This window comes from Argentina silus, assembly GCF_951799395.1.
Source record: "Argentina silus genome assembly, chromosome: 10".
NCBI classification, from domain to species: Eukaryota; Metazoa; Chordata; class Actinopteri; order Argentiniformes; family Argentinidae; genus Argentina; species Argentina silus.
This window is the reverse complement of record NC_139664.1, coordinates 8,451,234-8,474,339: the sequence shown is the minus strand read 5'-3', so window position 1 is coordinate 8,474,339 and position 23,106 is coordinate 8,451,234. Positions and strand designations below refer to the sequence as shown.

At 45.8% G+C, this 23,106-nt stretch overlaps 1 protein-coding gene across 1 annotated transcript; it reads left to right on the top strand.

The window, feature by feature from the left end:
* Window positions 1–589: 589 nt before the first annotated feature.
* LOC310810779 (uncharacterized protein) lies at window positions 590–8,908 on the top strand (the record flags this gene model as incomplete). Its single annotated transcript, XM_083678630.1, has 15 exons — window positions 590–737; window positions 3,001–3,054; window positions 3,208–3,263; window positions 3,647–3,713; window positions 4,546–4,671; window positions 4,940–5,136; window positions 5,290–5,424; window positions 6,111–6,240; window positions 6,437–6,575; window positions 6,693–6,837; window positions 7,075–7,671; window positions 7,769–7,867; window positions 7,962–8,090; window positions 8,314–8,368; window positions 8,484–8,908. The coding sequence occupies exons 1-15, from the start codon at window positions 683–685 to the stop codon at window positions 8,906–8,908; spliced, it is 2,409 nt and encodes an 802-aa protein (XP_083534756.1). The 5' UTR covers window positions 590–682.
* Window positions 8,909–23,106: the final 14,198 nt, after the last annotated feature.

Here is a 23,106-nt window from a genome sequence, read left to right as displayed (position 1 = left end):
AGAATCCGTTTTGTCTATTTGGCATCTGAGTACCTGTCAATGCCTCTGCCTCTGTCACTCATACAGCCTGACTCTCCTTGTGTCTCTCTCTGTCTCCTCTCCTCCTTCTGCTCTGCCTTTCCACAGGCGTCCCACTTATTCTCTTCCTCTTCCTCTCGTTCTATCTCGGTGGGTGGGCTTCTCTCTCTCTCTCTCTCTCTCTCTGTCTCTCTATGTGATTGTGACAGGCTGTCTAAGGGGGGCCAAGTGGAGTCATTGTCAATGTTTCTCTCTGCAAGGTTTAGCCTGTGTGTGTCTGGGAGAGTTTATGTCTCTATTTCTCTTTGTCTCTGTCTCTTTTGTACCCAATGTGTCTCTCTCTACCACTTTTAATGTCTGTTTCTGTCTAAGTGTCTCTATCGCTGTCAGTCTCTCTCTCTCCTTTACTCCACGTGTCTCCACCACTGTCAGTGTCTGTCTCTTTGTGGATAAACAAGCATTGACCCCCCCCCCCCCTCTCTCTTTCTCTTCTTCCTACCTCTTCTGCAGAGAGAGACTGAAAACGGAAGAGTCCATTCCTCCAGACTCCTACCCGTGGGAATAAAACCAGGACTCATCTCTTTCTTTCTCTTTCTCTTTCTCCTCTCATCCCTCGTTTCCCCCTCCCCCCCCCCCCCCACCCCCACATCCCCTCCTCTCCGTCATGACATTGCTGGCCTCTGAGAGGTCGCTTCTCATCCGGAACAAATTCCGCTCAGGTGAGGACCAGGGCGGAGTCGGGAGGCAGGGCGGGGCATTAGAGGCGGGGTTTGGGACAAAGTTGATCTAAGGTCAGCTCTGCATTTCTCCCCAGAATGTATACACACTCTATGGTACCCATGGTAAGCAGTGATGAGTGGCAATGTTATTATTTGCATTTTAAGTAATCAGCAATGATGAAGAAGGATATTGGCAGTTGTTGTCACCTCTTTGTAATGTCATTCATCAAATACCAATAAAAGGGAAGTGATTGATCATTAGGGTATCAATTTATTGATTGATTTCCCCAGAGCTGTCCTGAATAGACATATTAAGGCTCGACCAAAAACGATTGATCTCTTAAGGTATGTGGCATAGACTGCACCACCATTGTTGGGTGAAACCATAATCAGGGAATGGGATGTTTCGTTGACAGTGATGAGGGGATAGGGATATGACCCTCACTGGACTGGTTTGGCACCAGTAACCCCATTCCAGAGGTCACATAAAAAATGATAAAGGCATAGGAAGGAGATTATTTATTGTTGATGTTTATTGTCAACATTTCGGCTGAAGGGATGTTTGTAGACTCCCTTCTGTCCTCTTGTCATTGTCTTCAACGGTTTATAGGCCCAGGAGGTTTTATTATCAGGTAGCATTTCATTTCAAGGATTAATGAAATAAAACCTACTATTGTATTTGCTGTTCATCCATAACCCCAGCTCTTCTCACTTTCTAAGCCTAGTAGGTTTACAATTGAACTACTGGTAGCTGTGTCCATAGAAATGTAAACAGCAACTTTAGGATATCTATGAAGGGGTCTTGCATTTGGTATGTCGTCAAAAATGGCCGCTGTTGTTAGGTTGTTATTTGCCTTGTATTCTGTCGTAAACAGGCGTGGTAAAATAGAAAGGACAGGACATTGCTGTGTAGTTTATAACCACCTGCTGACAATTGCAACTGTGTTGGACAACTGGGGTGTTAGAGATATTGTGTGTGTGTGTGTGTGTGTGTGTGTGTGTGTGTGTGTGTGTGTGTGTGTGTGTGTGTGTTCCTTCCCCCAGGATTAGATGAGTTCAATGGCCATTGATGTGAGCTAGATCGGGTGATATTTCTTAGAAACTGCTGCGGAACTAACCCTACTAACCCTGTCTCATTACTCTTAGTGGATAAACGTATACTATTCTATGTATTTACACCATGAGAATGACTAATACATGTATCAAATTGTCTTACGTTTTCTGGAGTGGGTGAGGCAGGCTCTGTGACTGTAACTTCTGTTGGATCCTGACTCTCTGTGTGGTCTGGTCAATTATCACATCAGACTGTGTTAGTCCATCACGGTCTTCAACCTCATGTGCCTGTCCACATAGAGCAACCCTACCATCCTGACACAGTGGTCTGACACAGTGGTCACAATCTCAGGCCTTTTCGCAACAAGCCAACAGACAACACGCACGGTAGCCTTGTGTATGAAAGCCTGGCTGAGTCAGTCAAGGTTCCCAATACTGTAAGAACCTGGCTAAGAAGTGTTTTCTCAGTGTCTCTTTTTGACTGGGGAGTCGGCTGACAGAAATGGGAGGAAGAATTTACTTAGCACACTTGACAGTGAGGGAGGGAGGGAGGGAGGGAGGGAGGGAGGGAGGGAGGGAGGGAGGACAGGAGGTAGAGAGTGCTAGAGAAAGAGGGACAGCTGAGGGGGGGATGGGGGCGACAGAAATAGACATACTGATGGATAAATAGTTACTGCCCCCAACCCCCCTTGACCTGGCCCCTCCCTCCCATCCTCCATTTCCCTCAGATCCCAAAACTCAGCACAGCAATGCATTGTGGGAAAAATCACCCTGGCCCTACCCCCAACCCCTAAGGTGTGTTTGGTCCCATATCCTATATGACACATTTATTTGATTCTTGTGCCTGTAAGCTGACACGTACTCAGCAAACTGCTGATTACATACTAAGTCATACTACTGTATACTGTTACATGGCCACATCGTACAGTGAACATGACTCCTCTTAACCCCTTTTACCCATAGTTACCTTTCAGTTGCGTCCGCTATGTAATGGTAGGAGAGAACAGAGGAAATACGGATTGTAATATTATAGCAGATTTGATGCAAAGTGACTTAACACAGATGTTGAGTTCATGTGGCCCATGTGGGAATGAAGCCCTCCACTCTATTGCTGCCAACAGCACGCTCCAACCAACTGTGCCTTCAGAACCACTTTATTTTTTGTGATCATGCAACTAATGAACTACTTCTCCTTCTGCTTGTCTTTCAGTCCTGCAGTTGAGGATTCAGAACCGAAAGCAGAATGAAATCAATGCAGACTCTGGTTTGTGTATTTTTGCATCATTATCATGTCATTATCAAACCATTACTGTGTAAACACCACGTTAAAAGCAGACATACAAAACAAAGCTGAACCCTCTGTCCTTCCCCAACACCTTCATTGTTATCTAACTCCTGTGTTTCCTGTTCTCTCTAGGGTTGAAGACGACCTGTCCTCCTCACAAAGGAGAGAAAGACCAGAGTGAAGCTCTGGTGAGTAGCGCTCTGTTTCTCTCAACCTAAAACATGATATGTCATGTACAATGCCTACGTGTACAATGCTTATCTCAACGACATATGTTTGTGACTATATTGTGCTCTATAACAACTATGAAAGTGAGACTCTGAGGTACTGCTGTTGATGGGAGGCTTCGGGGCAATTCCACTTCAACTCATTCAACTCAGGAAGTGAATTGAAATTGAATGCAATACATGAATTGATGTGTCCACATAGAAAAAGAGTATTTTTAGTTTTGCCATTTGGCCAATGGACTATGGTTGAGTGAACTAGGAACTTGGTTGAATTGACTGAATTGAAATGGAATGGAGCCTTGGACTGGATGGATGTTGGTTTGACCCGCTGTTTCCTGATGCAGCGTCTAACTGACGATGGCACCACTCAGAAGTCGCCCCCTAGTGGTCTGAACACTGAAACTGCACAAGGTGACGCCCTGCCTACAATATTTCTACTCTTTTGCTTCATTATGTAATGCTCCTAACATAACACTTTTATCATACTGTTTTTATACAGTTAGATTTTTGCCTCCCCCCTCCCTTCTATCCCTTTCTCGCTATTACGCCTGTCCTCTCTTCCGCTCTCTGTCTCAATCCATTTTCTCTTATCTTATTTCCTCTAATTCCCCACTACAATCCCTCTCCATCTATTTAGTTATGTAAGGGAATGAAGTCTCTGAACTCTGCGATGGGATTGGGTTTTCATTAGCTGTCAATCAAACATAAATGTGACCCAGCGGAGCCGTGTTACTCTCCATTCTAAGCAGCTTCCTTTGGGTTGAACCTATCACAGGATTGACAGAGCACGATAAGCCTGCCCATTCAGGGGTTGAGAACCCTGGTTTTTCTTCATCGCCTACATCTCTCTCTTTCTTCTCCTCTGTTCCCTTCTTTATCGCCTTGTCCGCTGTAATTACAAACACTATTATCATTGCATTCATATCCCCTCCCTCACACAAACAGGTTTCGGTAGGGTAAACTCTGGAGACATTTCTTTTTAAGAAAGACATAGTGTGTGTGGGTGTGTGTGGGTGTGTCTAGGGGTATCCTATTCCCCAAGGGTTTTGGTTGTCCCTGTTGGTTTTAGCTGAAATTGATTGCCTATGGCAACACAGTTGTGCATACTCCAAACACATCTGCTCTGAACTCCTGTTGCTTCCCCCCCCCCCCCCCACCTTCTCTCCTTCCCAACACCCATCCCTTCTCAACCCCCTCCCCCCTCTCTCTCTGTCCTCCTTCCCTCTCTCTATCCCACCCACAGACAGGAGTGTGTGTGGGGCCCATAGGCAGAAGAAGGCTCGGCTGACAGAGGACCTCAGTGAGAAGACCCAACGTCGGCTTGGACCCCTGGAGCTACCGCACAAACACTTAATACCCCTGGAGAATCGTGAGTTCACACGCACACACACACACACACACACACACACACACACACACACACACACACACACACACACACACACACACACACACACACACACACACACACACACACACACACACACACACAACCACACACACACACACACACACACACACCAAAGTACATATAAAATCTGCTGTTACTGATAAACACTTTCCTCCTACTCCCTCTCCTCCCCTTTCCTCCCACCCTTCCTTTCCTTTTCTTACTTTTCTCCCCCTCTTCTCCTCAGGCCCCGTCTCCTTCCCTCTCTCCTCAGATGTCCTCGAAGATGACATCTCCTCCTGCTCCTCCTCCTCATCCCCTGAGCAACTCGGGGTCCACCAATCACCAGCCTTCTCCTCATCGCCGGGGCTCTCAGGCGACCAATCACTGAGTGACATGTCACCTGTTGGCCTGCCCCTTAACCATAGCCCCACCCATGCTCAGGTGAGAGGACAGGGCTCTGGATAGAAATTGCCATTTTGCACAGAAAGTCAGCTACCCATAACCCTAACCTTGACCATTAGTACAAAACTTAGGTCAGTGTCTATGATCAGGTTGTATTCCGTGTTACATTGCTATTTTTCTTCTTGCTTGCAGTCCGGCTTGGCGTTGCTCCCGGCAACCGAGGGCATTAGCCAGCCAATAAGCATGACAGACTCAAACTCCATGGCAACGACCGGGAGACTAAACGGGATGTATCTGACATCCCAAGCCATGTCCCTGCTGCCAAAGGTACACTTGAAGTTTTCAAATAAATATAATAATTCATAGAACAGACATAGCTCAGACCATTAATTGTAACTCTATGGGGTTATCAATATAGTCAGTGCCAAGTAGGCTGGGTAGATTTATTTTGTCGACTCAAAGTTCTCCTTTATGAGAAAACTGTGGGGGTTGTTCAAAATAAACATCCAAAAATCTATCAACTGTTCCCATTGCTGAATTTGTTGTACTGTACTGTACATGGAAACTGACAGGTTCCCACTGTGAATGTCTTCAACCCTGCTGTTTGGTCATTCAGGCACATAGCAGAGCACAGTGTTTCCCTACTGTTGTGAAGGCTTCTCTGTATTCATTACTGTCAATACTCACTGCAAGGAAGTCACTCTATGCCCTAAGTTAATAAGTTAGAACACACACATTTACACTGTTTTATGTCAGAACTGACACCACACACTGTCAATGAGAGATACTGTATGTGTGAAAGTTCTAGTTTCACACATGCACATAATCTTAGTTTGAGTTTCAACTTTATTTATCCCACATGGGGCAATTAGCATTGCAACAAATGCCAAGTTCCACAGGGCACATAAAAAACATAAATGTCACATTTTCTCTCTTCCTCTATTTTTCTCTCCCCATCTCTCCCCCACCTCCAGACAGCATGGCCCCCCAGCCTCTCCCCCCACTCCTCCCCCCTGCCCTCCTCCCTCACCTCCACACGTCCTCCTCGCCCACGGAAACCGCGGGACTCCAAACCCAAGATGAGGAAACTCAAATACCACCAGTACATTCCTCCAGACCAGAGAATAGGGTCTGGGACCGGGGGTAAGTGGCTTGTTGCTCTTTTCACTACTTTCCTTCTATGTAAAGGGCCTTTGGCTCAATGTGTAACAACCTGTTTATACAATGTTAATAGAGTAAATAACAGCATTATGACACAGGTATAAATATATACTTAATGTTACTGTACATGTCATTAATGTGCTATACTAATAAAGTTGATCCTAATTGTTTCTGTCAGGGGGAGGGAGCACCCAGAGGAGCCCTGCCCCCGCCCAGCCCATAGACCCCGCCTACTCGCGTCTCCTGCAGCAGCAGCAGGTCTTCCTCCAGCTGCAGATCCTCCAGAACCAGCAGCAGCAGCTCACTGTCACACCCAGGTACAGGCCACCTTGCCTGGGGAGCCTCCAGAGCCATGGGTCCTAAACTGTCCTTAGTAGTTAGTAGCTGATGGATCAGCTTAGCTAATGTTCCTGCCTCTGTTCCCCTCTCTCCAGCGGAGACACCAACCAAACCATGAGGTTCTCTGGAGCCACGCCCCAGAAACTCCAGCCTGTCTCCACTGCAACAAACACCAACCCTATGGACACAAGTCCCTCCCCCAAACCTGAGCTTCTCCCTCCCAATCTTGTCGACCTAACGGTAAGACAATATGTTATCAAAAGACAATTTGTTGTCAATGACTTGAAAACATGGCCCTCATGTATCTCTACTATAATTTCTGACCTTTCCTGACTCTCTCACTACATGTATATTCTTTTCTAACCCCCTCTTGTGCCCCTCCGCCCCTGTCTCTAAACCTCCCCCTCTCGCTCCCCCACCCCTCTCTCTAACCCTCCTCCTCTCCCCTCCCCTCCCCCACTCCCACCCCATTCTCAGGTGTCAGAGTTGCGTCAGCAGCTGAGAAAACGTGGCCTCCCCGTCTCCGGCACCAAGCCTGCCCTCCTACAGCGCCTACGCCCCTTCCAACTACCCCGCACCTGCGTCACCCCCACACCCCTCTGCCAGCTGGGTACCAGCCTGGACCTCCTTACCCCCTCCCCAGCCCTGCTGCCCCCCAACCAGAACCCCAGCTCCAGCCCGTGCTCTGGACCCGACTCCCCCAGCAACAATCCAAACCAAAAGATGTACCTACAGCCCAATGGACTTCCTAATGGAATTCTCAGTGGTGTAGAAAACGGCATTCCAAATGGAATTCTCAATGGTGTTCCAAATGCAATTTCGATCAGTATGGGGGGTGAGCAGTGTGAGCTGTCCAAAGCTGTTTTCCTGGCTCCCGCTGGGAGCCCGTCTGCGACCCCCAGCCCCGGCCTTCCCCCTGCCTCCTCCTCCTCCACCTCCTCCTCGCCCCTGCATGCTGGCACCACCTGGCAGTCGGAACAGGAACAGCAGCAACAGGAGCTGAGTCTGGAGCTGGAGATGAGGGAGAGGATGAGGAGTAGACCCAGGGAGAGGGCCTCCAGCACGGCCAAAGAGGTGAGGATAGAATCTTCTGTCTAAAATGGTTTAACCTCAAATAAGCTGGCCTGGTTGGAGAAATATGACGTATCATCTCTCCTCCTCTTTCTTTCAGTCTTGTGTAGTATCCCTCCATCCGTTCCTGCAACAGGATCCAGGATGTCCCCAAGGGAAGCCAGAGACAGATGGACAGACAGAGGTCCTATTCACCCAGGTAAACTGCAACAAACACAAGTACACCATATCACCTGCAAGATAAGGTACATGACACAAGTATGCCATATCAACCTCCCATTCTGTCCAATCAGGTGTTTTCCTGCGATTTGATTGGCCAGGATTTTGAGCTGCCCATGCAGATCACAGCGAGTCCCGTACAAGCCCCATGCAGCGTCCGCAGTCTGGAGGAGGAGCTGCAGGAGGCCATCCAGAGAGTGCAGGTTAGTTTGTGTGTGTGTGTTTGTGTGTTTGTGTGGTTGTGTGTGTGTGTGTGTGTGTGTGTGTGTGTGTGTGTGTGTGTGTGTGTGTGTGTGTGTGTGTGTGTGTGGGTGTTTGTGTGTGTGTGTGTGTGTGTCTGTGTGTGTGTGATAGAGAAACATAATATATCAGTTCCATTGTCCAGTAAACTATACTGTAGGTGAATCATTTCCTTCCCTTCCTCAGATGGACCCCAGCCAGTCCATAGACGACATTCTGGATGAGTCAATCAGCTGTGTGGGTGCGTAGCTAACGCTGTGGCCTCCTAGGAAATAATATAAACCCACAGATGTTGAGGTTGATTCCCTCACTCAATTAGCATTCTGTCTGAACCCTCTCTTCTTCCTTTCTTTCAGACTCTGTCTCCTCTGTGTCAGATCTCCAATCCCCCGTCACCCCTCACCCCAGCCTCTCCCCTCCGCCCCAAGCTGACCAATTCCAGCCCTACCTGCGCCATTCTAAGGATGACAACTTCCTGTCCTCTCCCCTCTGCTCTTCCGTCCTGTTGGAGCTACCCCCATCGCCCTCGACGACGGCTCCCCACCAGCTTGCACCTCCCCCACCCCCACCTCTCCTCTGCGCATCCCCCCCGCTGCCCACTGTGGCCTCACGGAAAAGACGGGCACCGGCAACCTTTGACCCTTGTGATTGGCTTGAATCGCTGACCTCTGGACTCCGCCCCCTCAGTCCTCCATCCGCCCCATTCGTTGAGACCGACTTTTGCCTTGATTCAGATCTGAATGTCAACCGAGTGTTGGATCTCATGGTGGAGCAGTGGTGAAGGCTTGGGTGGAGTGAGTGTGTGTGTGTGTGTACATGTGTATGTTTGTACGTGTGTGTATGTGTGTGTTTGTTTGTTTTTGTACGTATGTGTGGCAATATGTTTGGGTGGACATGAGTGGTACAAAGGAACAGATTTGTCAATATCCATCCATCCATCCATCCATCCATCCATCCACCCTTCCATCCATCCATCCATCCATCCATCCATCCATCCATCCATCCATCCATCCACCCTTCCATCCATCCATCCACCCATCCCCTCCATCCACTATTGTAACAAGTATGAGTTGACTGCAGCTTCTGTGCTCCACGCAATGTCGAGAGACAGACACCACTGCAGTGGTTGAGTACAGACTGAGATGCTTCAGTGTTACAATAACAGTACCTGTGGAATCACACACAGACAAACACACACACACACACACACACGCACACGCACACGCACACGCACACGCACACGCACAAACACACACACACACACACACACACACACACACACACACACACACACACACACACTCTGTTAAAAATGTCTTGAGTGTGAGTCAAAAATAACAAATGATAATAACATCTTTGGACTGACACACTCACAATGTTTACAATGAGGAAATACAAAGAAACCCAGTTGCATATTAATTCAGACATGCTCTCTTGCTGCGCTAGGAGAGTGTTGTTTATGACTTATCTCAGAAACCTGGTGCTGGTTTGGACTGAGTAAGGCCCCTTGTGTTGACACAGTCATTGAGTCCCAGCCATTCATAAAGCCCATTAAAGTGTGTGTGAAAGCCAGACAGAGCACACAGCTTGTGTGTGTCTCCAGACCTTTACCCCAGTGCCAGACACACAGTCGGCCTGCAGAGAAACCTGGCAGACACCACAAACATGCTGTGTGTCCTTACTGGCAAGTGGATGAGTGTGTGTGTGTGTGTGTGTGTGTGTGTTTGTGCACACCCAGCTGCTTCTGTTTGTGTGTTAATACACACACACTGCTCCCATTGTTTTTTATCCGCATTGTTGCCAGATACACTTGTACTGTCGCTACTTGTTTGTGTACAATAAGTGTGCAATGTCCCTGTATATTGATTTTGTATGGAATATCTGAAAGAGAGAGAGAGAGAGAGAGAGAGAGAGAGAGAGAGAGAGAGAAAGAGAGAGAAAGATTATGAAAAAGGATGTACATTTCAAGCCTTTTGTAGTCTAATTGTGGTCTCAACACTGATGGTCAGTCAATGCAATCCAGAAGACTGTGGGGTGGGGAAGGTGAAACTGGACCCCTGTGTTAAAATCAGTGATTGTTTTTTTTCTTTAAGAGAAAAAAGCAGGTAAACCATGCATTGATCAAATCATCACTGTATAGGAACAGGTGGCTAGTTTGTTCTCATCATCAACCCCCCACAGTGTTTGAGGGAACTCAGGCCCACAGCTTGGTCCTTACAATAAGTGCTCCATAGGGGCCGGCTTTACAAAGCATTTGCACCTATATATACCTATACAAATATTCTATTAAGGTAATACCTTTATGAATTTCATGAAACAATTTCACGTTTGAGCTTTTACTTATGGTGTTTTATCCCCTACCTCCCCCAACAAAAATTATATTCCCACCACCTGGTGTAAATGCTTCCTAAATCTGACCCCAAAGTGTGGCCTTTCTGATAGCAGGAAGTGACATAGGTGTTTCCTGAGACCACAGTAAGTCTCTCTGAATATAAAATGACCAGAGGTGGCCCGTCAGTAGAGGCCTGAGGTGAACACTACTGTACACTCCCTAACATAGATTATGATTCACTTATCTGTGCTCTTCTGCTCTCAGTGATTGACAAGGCTGTCCAGGGGCTTATTGAATGCGGTAGAACGTTCAGTTTTCCCAATAGAATAGTCTATTCTAGAATTGCATGGAGCTGACTCTATTCTCTTGCTGAGTGAGAGATGCCCGTTCTATGCTATTCATTTTTATCTGCAATATACTTGACGTTCCACCCGACTGAATGTAGGTCACAACACAAGTTAGCCGTCATTGCACTGGTTTATTCAACCAGGTTAGTCTCATTGGGATCTCACATTTAATTTGCATGAGACCCTTGCCTGACTCCGATTGATTGGCCTGTCAATCACGTTTGAGAGCTCGGAATTATTGAGCACTGATTCTGTGTCATGTCTAGGGGAGTGTATTGTATGCCTCATTGTCTGTCTCCCCAGCCCCTATCTGACTCGGCACCCTTCTTAAAGACCATTATGTAACAAACAAACTGTGATCTTACTAACGACCCCACCCAATCTCTGAATTACCACTGCTCTAAGTGCAATATGCTGTATCTGTATGTAAGGGGCACAGCAGCCATTGGGACATACCAGTCTATACCATATCCCTGTGTCGTTATTCTAACCCTGTAGCTTGGATGCTAGCCCGTCTCTGCTTCAGCCAACGTGCTGATGTCTTGCCAAACAAGGCAGCGGTGTAGCATTGTTGAAAGCAGAAACAGTCTGGCACCCAGGCTACTCAACCTGAACCCAATGGCTTTCATGTTGAAGGATTTCACAAGCAGCTTTCATTGTAGAGAATATGTACAGAAACCATGAACAGTGAATATAGAACACAAATTGATGACCATGACAATCATGGTGGTCAAGAAACATTGTCTACTGCTGTTAGGATGGACAGATGGACAGGAGAGTAACATGCTACCTCCTGTGAGTCTAGATGCTTTAGGCCTACGCTGGTCCAGTGCTCCCCTAGTTCTCCTGGACAATCACAAGGTATGTTGGTTTTCAGTCAAACCGGTCTCTTACACTTGTTTTGATTGGACCTGATATCATCTGACCAAGGTAAGATGTGCGTCTCTCTCGAATCAGTGCAGAGGTTGGGTTGAAAGTGAAAACGTTCAGTACATAGGGATCTTCCAGGTAAAGAGATAGGAGAGATACTGGACTGAACTTGAGCTGCTGTAAATGCCTGATTCCTACCCCCTCGTGTCTGTCATGTTGTAAAGATATTTCTATTCCTCCCTAGGCTTACTGTACGCTAGAATGAGATAAAGAAGGATTAGACTGAGATTATGTCATAAAAGAGAGACCAGATAGTATACACTGGAGCCGACTTCCAATCATTTCTCGTTCAGTTCCAACCACTGGGGATCTGTTTGTCCCTCCCAGTGCAGATATACGTCCCCAGGAATCTCTGGTATTATGACATCATTGGCTAATACATCTCATTCTTGTGCTGTACCAGAAAGTGGGGGAATGACCCAATAGCAGAGAAAATCTGTGTTTAATTTGATTTATTCATTGATTTATTTATTGTGTAACTTATTCAGGCAAATGTTATCGATTCATGTTCAAATTGTATTGTCAAAAACATTAAGAAATTAAAAGTCTTAATAGATTTCCCATCTAGTCTCCTTGTCGTGTTTTATCTTCAGGTAACATAAACACAACATGATGACTACTTCGGCTGAGTTCAATAGAGCAGTTACAGTATTTGCCTAATTCTACCCCCTAACATCTGCCCCCAAATTCATCATATTCAACCATGAAATATTTATAGCCACTGACAAATGAAATATTCATTGATACTAATAAATGCTGTTTAAATAAGCATGAATAATGTATGACTTTCTTATGTCTTGATTAAGCCTCCAGAATGGTATGAGTCATACAATCATGCAAACACAAGTTTAGGTAACATACTCACAAAGAAAACAAGAAAGGCAACTTTTCTTTAAAGCGAAGAGAGGAATTACGCAACTATATGCAAATATATGTACTTCCATAATCATAGAAAGTTATGTGGACCCCTAAATGTATACTATAGCTATTTCCTTCACTATGTCTGATTCTGAGAGCAGCTACTTGTGTATATAAGTAACCAGTGGGACTGTTCGCCTTGATTACTAATGAGTGTCAGCTGTTGTGATTGCAGATTTGCCTTCAGGTGTGGCATAGTGGAGTGTTTGCTTTAAAGGCCGGTCGGTGTCTCCTTTTCCAGATATGTGAAGGTTGATGCCCCTTTGGAGGACAGCATATTTTAAAGGTAGTAAGTAAATACTCAGAATTCAGATCAATTGTATGTTAATATGCCAAACCGCTCCCCTCCTCCCAAGGCATTTTAGTGTACATTTGATTGATTGACCATGGGCCCAGTGATGTGCACATGTTGTCCATATCCTTCACCATTTTCACTTGTAACAATCAAAGCCAAGCATGGACGCATACAACCAGAGCCTGTGTCTGACACATGTACAGACCCACTGATCACAAGCTAACCCGGGTCTTTGTTCTAAAGCATTACCATGTCAAAGCCCTTGTGTTGATGGTGTGTTAAACCCAACCATATGCATCTGAGGGAGAAATAACAATCTATCAGCCTTCCAACCTAATCTGCCCAGGAGTGAGGGTGTGTTCACAGGGGTGATACTCCTGAACCGTGACCAGGGTGTAACGAAGGATTCTGTGTAACGGCCCCTCTAGTCGTTACACATCCCTCTCTCCTGCTTGATAACGGGTTCCTGCCCGATTTCATGGGAATTAAAAGGAGAAAGGTGTATTTCATATGTAAAGCAGCCAGCGGTACCGAGATGTGAGATGGCCTGTTCGGATTTCCATCCCTCCCTCCATCTCTCTCTCTCCCTCTCTCTCTTTCGTTTCCTCGCTCCATCTCTTGGGGGAATAGTGAGACGTGGTGCAGGCTTTGATCATTGGCAGAAGGTCGCTGCGGTTCGATTTCTGTGGCGCTCCACCGAGAGGTTTGCTGTGCAATTATAACCCCTGGGAAGAGAGGCAGAGGGATGGTTAATTGCACAACTGCCACTGTAGCTTGTGTCCTATAAGCAGCCAACATTAATACTTTTTATTCTATAGGGCACAGAATGGTGATATGGTGCAACAGTAGCCTAGGCATGAAGCCTTTTAACTATATAGAACCAGAAACATCAATACCTTCACTCTGTCAGACACACAAAGGAAGTTCAGCATCTCAGTAACTGTGAACTCTAATTCACACTCTATTCCACAGAAAGGCATCTTGGGTATGGATTCCTGGTTGCTACATGGTATCTAATGACCGCTGCCATACTGAACACACATCATAATAAGTTGCAGGACACAAAACAGCTGTTTTTGGGGTGGAGAGTCATGAGTCGTTGACTTTGGAATGGAGTCGCACTGGCCTTTGACCTCTTGGTTGCCTGACCAGCCATAGCAGAGGACAGACGCTGACACAACAAAAAAGATCAGAGAGGGGGCTCATCGTTCCTGTCTGGAAAATAACACTACAGCACTTTCCCCCAGACAACCAGTCTCTTAGTGGTTTATAGAAATACACCCCCTGGACTGTTTCCATTTGGCAGATCCTAGAGCATTTCAGCACCTGATCTATCTGGAGATACAGCTTAGGTTTAGAAGGAAAGACCACACCTCAGCCCCTCTCTCCCTTAATAATGGCTGAATTTACTACCCTTGAGACAAATTCCATATCCACTCCTTACCCGTACTTACACCTTAGACATTTGAGGACATCTAAAATGATTGGATAGGTGGAACCACGTTTCCCAGACAACCTGTCTTTCAGCAGTGCTTATAAATATTGTTAAGCTGTAACCCTAGGGACATGTTCACGTAAGAAATACTGTATTACCTGCCACCTGATTTGGACCCTGGAGCGTTTGGGCACCTGCTCTGCACTTCGAAACATAATGTGAAAACATAATCCTGGTCAAAAGGAATTCTGTATAAAGTGCATTTGTTCAAAATCTGTTATTTGCAGCTCTTGTGAAGGCAAATTGTATTTTGCCGCAATTCTCAGAGATATACCAAGGTACCAATTTGTTCTATGTGAGAAGAACGCCCTGAGTAAAATATTCTACGTCAATGTCTGTGTCAAAGGGCTACAGCTCCCCAGCTCTGCCCTTGAGTGTCTAACCAGCCCCAGGGTATCTGCGGCAGATTCTAACAGAATTTGTTATGTGTAAGCTTCTTTAGGCCTGTGTGGCAATCAATGCTCTTAGTGTAAATGTATCTGAGAGGCAAGGCTAATTACGCTAATTAGGGAACAATTTTAAGAAAAATAAGATTTCATTGAGCTCTCATTCCGTACTGTGTTGAGAAAACATGAGACTCCGAGAAGACAATAGAAGTTGGATAGGTTGACATTTATCAAATTCAATGAGTTTCAGCGTTAGGTGCTTTCCGGAGAGAGGACTGCTCAGGATTTACAGTCTGTGTTCTGCTGTGGGATTCAGTTAAAGTGGGGACTTTTTCTCTCAAAAAAACTCCCAAAAGATTGCTTCACACAATCCAAAGGCCAAGTGAAATGGCATGTTACAAACAGTAGGCCTAGCAATATGAGAGGTATGTATGTCACGGTGTGCTGAGGCTCTTTGGGTGTCTCGAATACATTTTCTTTAAGAAGAAGAAATGTCTACATTTCCATCAGGCTAATGCTGACACTCATGCATGATATTCTGTATTCCACTGCAGCAATAGGCTAGTATCATTTCAAGATATACCTCCTACATATTGCATTGGATTGGCACAGTGCTGTGCAGAAGGCCTATCACATATTTAACACATGCACAACCCTACGTTAGTGGAACGACCAGTAACCCAGCGAGGCAGCTGAGGACACTGCAGTCACACGGTTGTCACTGAGTGTGTGTTCTGAATAGCAATTAGCCGAGGTTGTTACCTATGTGGAAAAGGGGTTAAATTGAGCAGAGTCATATTACGAGCGAGGGGAATACAAGCAATTGAATATGATTTAACTGCCAACTAATAATGCTAGCAAGATTGGATCTCAATCGTTCAGAAGACCACCCGCTCCATTAATGTTCATATCCCAATTCAATGCCGCGTTTTAGGTATGCTTGCACTGCGGAAGCTGGAGTCCAGGTGGGTGGGGATGACATTTAGCTCCATTACATTAGTACAGCCAATTAATTAATCGGCCATAACCTCAAAGTCACATGCTCATTAATTAAAAGCAACGTTTTTGTTTTTTAATGACAGTTTTTGGCTCTATAGGTGGCAGGTCTATACAGTGGATACCTGAGTCAGGACAGGTAGCCTACCGCCATGACGGGTCTAGCTTTACTGGAAACGCAGTCCTACGGCAGGCCTACCTGGACAAAACACCGTTACTGCCCTTGGCTGAGCCTTTCTCTTGGTTTTAGACCTATGCTGTTGAGTGAATGAGTGCAATTAGCGGTTTACTTCCATTTCACTGCAGGAATAGGGAGGGAGGGAGAGCAGACATTTTTCATTTCCCCCTAAGGCACATTTGGCGGACATCTGCATCGCGGCGCATCGGGATGTCCAAACACATCAACACGGTGGCTACAGGTAATTCTAGTTCCTTCCGTTGTCTCCATCTGTTCACGTCTGTTACTACAACAGGTGCTTCCATCTACTGTTGACTAGGCTACAATCACACATTAACATGTGCATCATGTTGCTGCCTATGTCTTTAGGCCTATGTCATCATGTTGCTGCCTATGTCTTTAGGCCTATGTCATCATGTTGCTGCCTATGTCTTTAGGCCTATGTCATCATGTTGCTGCCTATGTCTTTAGGCCTATGTCATCATGTTGCTGCCTATGTCTTTAGGCCTATGTCATCATGTTGCTGCCTATGTCTTTAGGCCTATGTCATCATGTTGCTGCCTATGTCTTTAGGCCTATGTCATCATGTTGCTGCCTATGTCTTTAGGCCTATGTCATCATGTTGCTGCCTATGTCTTTAGGCCTATGTCATCATGTTGCTGCCTATGTCTTTAGGCCTATGTCATCATGTTGCTGCCTATGTCTTTAGGCCTATGTCATCATGTTGCTGCCTATGTCTTTAGGCCTATGTCGTCATTACTCAAATAACCATCTTCTTTGTCATGCCTTGACTGAGGCATGACATTTGTTGAAGCATTGAAGTTGTCATGTTGTACACACACACACACACACACACACACACACACACACACACACACACACACACACAAACACACTGTCAGAACCAGACACCTACAGAGCTAAATGTTGATAAACTATTTGTGGTAAATGGAAATAAACATTGTACATTGTATATTACAAATAATAGAAACAATAATCGCTGTCTGAAAACTTATACAACATTTAAGTTTAAGTTTATACATGGTTTTCAATAAGGAAACATGCTTCACTTGACATCATGGTATAGCCGGCTACAAAACTTCACGGCAGGATGGCTCCCCAGGATTTGGTGTGTGTGTCCCAGTGCAGCTGCTCCCACACAGAGGTACAGGGCCATATCTGAAGGGCACAGCTGTGCTCCAGCATTACAGAGGTATCTTCCCCATCTCTTCCTCTCTCTCTCTCTTGTCCTCTCTCTCTCTCTCTCTCTCTCTCTCTCTGTTCCTCTTGGCCTTTTATCAGCACAGGACCCAGATTAGAGGCCATAGTGTCAATGATAGCCCACATCCCCATTCTCTGTAGTCATAACCTTGCCTCCAGCAGAAAACATGCTAATATAAAAAATAGATGCTACAGTATGTGTGTATGTGTTCCAGTGTCCATTATGTGTGTCTCCAGTATGTGTGTGTGTGTGTGTGTGTGTGTGTGTGTGTGTGTGTGTGTGTATGTTATTTGGCTTCAGGGTCACAGGCACAGGTAGGTGTGTGTGTGTGTGCTCCTGACCATGCTTCATACATGTTAATGACTGTATAAAGCCTCCTACTGTATCTCTCTACAAGGTCATAGGTACTGGAGGTGCCCTGTCCTGTAGGGATAACCCCCCCCCACACACCCCCCCGCCTCTTTATTCTGTATGCTGTCTCTATGACCATGGACATACACAGATGAGATTTCCCTCAGCCTCGGTGTGTGTGTGTGTGTGTGTGAAAGTGTGTGTGTGAAAATGTTGGCTGAAAGTCATTCCTGCTCACACCTTTATCCATAACAATACAAGCAAGGAGACATCTCACGTCTCATAGGCTTGTATATCAATACAGACATGGTCATTTTCCATTTACAACCTTATTTTGTGATGAACATGGGAATATGCTTCTGGTCTTGATTTTGTATACATGATACATCATGTGCATTAGTATAGACAGGAAAAGGGAATTCATCTTGACATGCTTCTTTCATTATTGCAGAATGCTCATCGAAAGAGAGCTTCATCCTCCTAGGATGCAGACATCACAGCAAATAGACTCATTCAGATCTGAGGATCAAGCACTTGCAGAGAGTCTCTAGGTCTCTGAGGCATGTGCGTAGTAAATGGAAGGCTTGGAAGCTATTCTACTCAATTCTAGCCATGTTTATTCTGCAGTATGTGTCATTAGTCCTACTTGTTGTGCATCATTCTTGTTATGGGTAGCTGAAGTGCTAGGTTTGTTCGTGGAGTTTTGGCATGGTTCGAGCCATTCCATGGCTGTGTGTTGTCGTCTTTCTAAGCTCTGTTGCAGAGTGGTTCCTTGGGGAGCTTGTTATGCCCAGGCAACCTTAACAACCAATCAAACCATGCATGACACCTGTCTTCCAACAGGAGCCCTATACAGACAGACAGACAGAGACAGACAGACAGACAGACAGACGTCTCTCCTCTTGTCTGACTGTCTTACTTCCCCCTCCAGTCCCCGAGATGCTCCATAATCCGTATTGATATGAAGGCAAGACGTGAAGTTAGGATCCAGCTTTTTAATTGTTTTCACAGTAAGCTCTTTCAGATCCCTCCTAGCAGTAGCAGCAGTGGTTGTTTGATGAAGCGTACATGAGTCCCCTGGTCCCTAACAGGCGCTTGGTTTGAGGGAACAAAACCTGAACTCTGCTGTGTGTGCCCACGGAACTGGGAATCTTGGCTCGGGAAGAGGAAATGCTGTGAGTCCTTTTTACTTCGGAGCCTTTCAGCTTTTGATAATCTTCTTTTCATCTGGTTGTCCAATCCTGGTGGCACTCTGTGAGCTCAAAGTTGCCTTTGATTGGAGAGGCGAGGTAACTAGTAGATTAAGGAGCAATTGCATGGACTCAGATGAACCCTAACTCCTGGTCTAAATAACATGTTTAATGGAGAGTCTAAACTGAAGGCCCAAACCTGCTGCTGCAGTTGGGATGCTATTCTCCAGCACTTTTAGATTAGGTAAGATACAGTGGTGGTTTCAGGGGCCGTGCCACTGCCCCTAGAAGAGAAGTAGATTACCTATTGAAGAATTGAAGGCCCTGAAATGCCCCTCAACCCCCTCGCCTATCAGGATTTCAGACAGGTCGCACGCAACCCTCCGATACGATAGCGTTCATTTTTCTGTCTGTCCCACACTGTGAAAGGCACACTTCACTTTCAGACCTCCCCCCTCCCTCTCCCTCATCAGTGTAAAATACCTCCCCCCCTCTCCCCCACCAGTGTAAAATACCTCCCCCCCCTCTCCCCCACCAGTGTAAAATACCTCACCCCTGCAGACAGAGACAGATGGAGAGAGCAGCACCGGCCTTCCACTCAGCCCCAATGATTTATGCCATCACAGCGCACACACACACACACACACACACACACACAGCCACACATGTATGCACGGACATACACATGCACCGCTGGAATGAGATTGCACAAACAAACATGCATACACTCGTAGAGACAGACAGACAGAGACACACACACACACACACACACACGCACGCACGCAGACAGCTGAGTGTGTGATGGCAACTGTCTTATGTGAATGTTAAATGCCGGTGCTCCAGGGCTTTTCTAAAGGACACGTGAAGCTTTGAAGCAGTGACAGCAGAGTCTGGCATCATTTGTCCCACTCTTTGACAGTTAAAGAGAGGAGAGTATTAGAACACAGTGAAGGGATTTTATTTTCCCCTATTCCTTCTGAGTAATGTGTCAAACCTACTATGGCTGTGTCATATTATCCTGGAGGGTTTGGTGTCAACTGCATCAAGTTATCTGCTATACGTAGCTCCCTGCAATACGACAACGCGTTCAGTCAATTCTGTAAAATGACAACCCAAATAACTGTGTGAGTGTGTTTATTTAGGTATGTGTGTTTGCACAAGCGTGTTTGTGTGCCTCTCCAAGTGTGTGTGTTGTGTGAGTGGGAACAATGACATGCGTGCAGTACATGCCAAAGTATGTGCCAATGATCTTTGAGTAAGGTCACGGTACACTATGTCCTCGTCTCAACATCTCATGTACGCATGCAGGCACACACACACACACACACACACACACATACACACACACACACACAGACACACATACACACACACACACACACACACACACACACATACACACACACAAAAATGCGCACACACACACACAGACAAGCGCACACACACACACACACACACACACACACACACACACAAATGTGCACACACACACAAAAATGCGCGCACACACACACACACACACACACACACACACACACACACTGGCCAATCCTGAGGGGAGAGGAGGGGTGTGGTGAAGAGGGGCAGAAGAGAGGAGAGGAGGGGAAATGGGGGAAAAGAGAGAGAGAGAGGATGTGTAGGGCTGCTGTGGAGGGAAATAGGGCTGTGGATGGAGAGAGAGAGGAGAGGTGGGGTTAGAGCTGCTGTAGAGGGGGAATGAGGGATAGAGGGAGAGGAGAGGAGGGGTAGGGCTGCAATGGAGGGGAAATGGTTTATCCTCTAGCTCAGGTAAGGGTGACCTGTTTGTCTCTGTCTGCCTCTGTTACTCCCCTCATGTCTCTATAATAGCGCTGTGATAAAGCAGGTCCAGGCAGCCGGCATGTCACAGCTGCTCACAGCAGCACAATGGCACCAGGGTCCGGGTCAATCAATTTCAATTCAGGAGATTGAAATGAAACTCCCTATTCAAGCTTTGAAAAGTGCCATTCATTTTTCAGTGAATGAAAGTAAAAGTGTGTGTGCATGTTGGACACTTCTATCCTTGGATTGGCAGTCAAGTCCTTCTCTCCCTTCCTCTCCTCATCTTCTTAATCATCTTATTCACTACCCCCCCCCCCCCCCCCCCATCTCCACCCAGATTCCCTTCATGTAAGGTGTGAGAGTCTTCCTCTCTGCTCTCACTGCCTTGCCTTCATCACGTTCATTTGCAAAGAAAACAGTGAGATGGTTAAGGTGAGAGGTGATAGAGAGAGGTGGGGGCCAGAGAGAGAGAAAGGGAGAGAGAGGGAAGGAGGGAGGGAGGGAGAGAGAGAGAAATGTGGGGTGTAGAGAGAGAGAGAGAGAGGAAAGCAGAGAAAAGCCTGGCCTGCAGCTGTGGGAACTTGTAATAGACGTTCTCTGTGCCGGAGCAGGATGAAAAGAGCGTGAGCTGTTTTACAGAATCAAGACTCTGTAGTCATTACTATTCTGTCTGCTTAGGGCTTTTAAACTATTCATCACAAGGTTTACTTACTTCTCCTCAAAATAGAAACAGAGATATTCATGTGGTGTAGTTAGATTCATAGATATGCTGGTAGATATATAAATGTACATTGATATTATTCAGGTCAGGGTTGGGCTCAATTCCTTTTCAATTGTGCCATTTCAGGTGATGAATTGAAACTCCAATTCAGAAAAGTTCAATTTAGATCCAATGAGGATTTGACAATGTTCAGAATTTCACTTTATCTCCTGGATTGACAGAATTGAAATGGAACTGATCCAAAACCCAAATTCAGATATGCTTTATTGACACAGACATTTGAAATGCAAAAGGAGTACCGGTAGTTTTGTTTGAACATACAGTACAGTAATACAGTTATAAAGCTCTACCAGGAATGTCTGTGTACTGTAGGTCTCACAGTAAGCCCATGTTTACATATAGTCTTTTCCACTGTTTTGATCTCATTTGAACCGCCCCCCCTCCTCCTCCACCCACTCATGTACCGAACTCACAGTGAATATATATCCTCTCATTTCATTCAACCTGAATTTGTCCCATTGAGATCTAATCTATTCAGCAGTAAGAGAGGACAGCACATGTTTGACCTCTCTACATTGGTATATAGTCTATCTATACTGTATACGGTACACTATGCACTGCCATTCTCTCTGTTGCATTGTCCTTCAACTGCTTCATGTAACCATGCGCTATCCATACCATATGCTCTCCGTTCAAATGCAGCATGTTGTCCCTCCCTACCATATGTACAGTATTTACCTAACAAAAGATATTTCAGTGTACCAGACAGTGAACCGTCTGTTTTGTGTGCTCTCCCTCTGTGCTGCCCGTGGCAGCGTGGGGAATGTAATTCCACCTTTGTGGATCAATAAAGCCCATTGTATTCTAACGTATACTATACACTCTATTCTAATCTATTCTCCCCCATTAACAAACATATGGGTGCTCTCCCTGTTATGGCTGGTATGTAATTAATAGGCATAGTGGGGCAATTAAAATTGGGGGACTTTATGGGCATGCTGATTAAGATATTTAAAGCATGAATTTCAATGAACGCTGCCTACCCGAGGCCCTCTGTTTTTGTGTGTGAGAGTGTGTTTGCTTGTTTATGGGATTGTTTTCTAGTTGCTTTCTGGCTTTTCGCGTGCGTGTGTGTATATGACTAATAGCAGTAGAGAAAGCCACAAGGGAGTGTGTGTGTGAGTGTGTGTGAGTGTGTGTGTGAGTGAGTGTGAGTGTGAGTGTGAGTGTGAGTGTGAGTGTGTGTGTGTGTGTGTGTGTGTGTGTGCGCGTGTGTGTGTGTGAGTGTGTGCATGGAGCCTGATCCAAAACCACAACAGTTAAGCAATTATCCTTGACTTTTCTTTTACCGTATGCAATTAATTTGCAGCCTTCCAAAATAGCAGCACTGTTGATAAAGACTTTCCACCATAAAAAACGGTCACTATAAATTCAAAACCAACTGACGGTGGGACAGTATTATTGGGACTGTACACTCAGAGCCTCCTCATCCGTTTTCAATGACAATGATTATCGCTTGGAACCAGAGGTCTGCAACTCGTTTCCAGAGGGGAATGTGTGTATGCAGATTTCCACTGCAATCCATATTCGCTTCCTTAATTGGTTCAATTAGTTCTCACAAATACTGTATGAATTTAACACTCTGCCTGTCCTCAGATAAAGTCCAGTAAAATTATTACTGGGCAGAGGTTATAAATTGTGTTCCCAACGGTGTGGCTTTAATACACACAGGATTTGAGGCCATTTGTGTGATTGAGAGTGCTAATAACTGTAATGCTGACACTGTAATGAGTGACCACCAGTGTACAGGCTCACCGT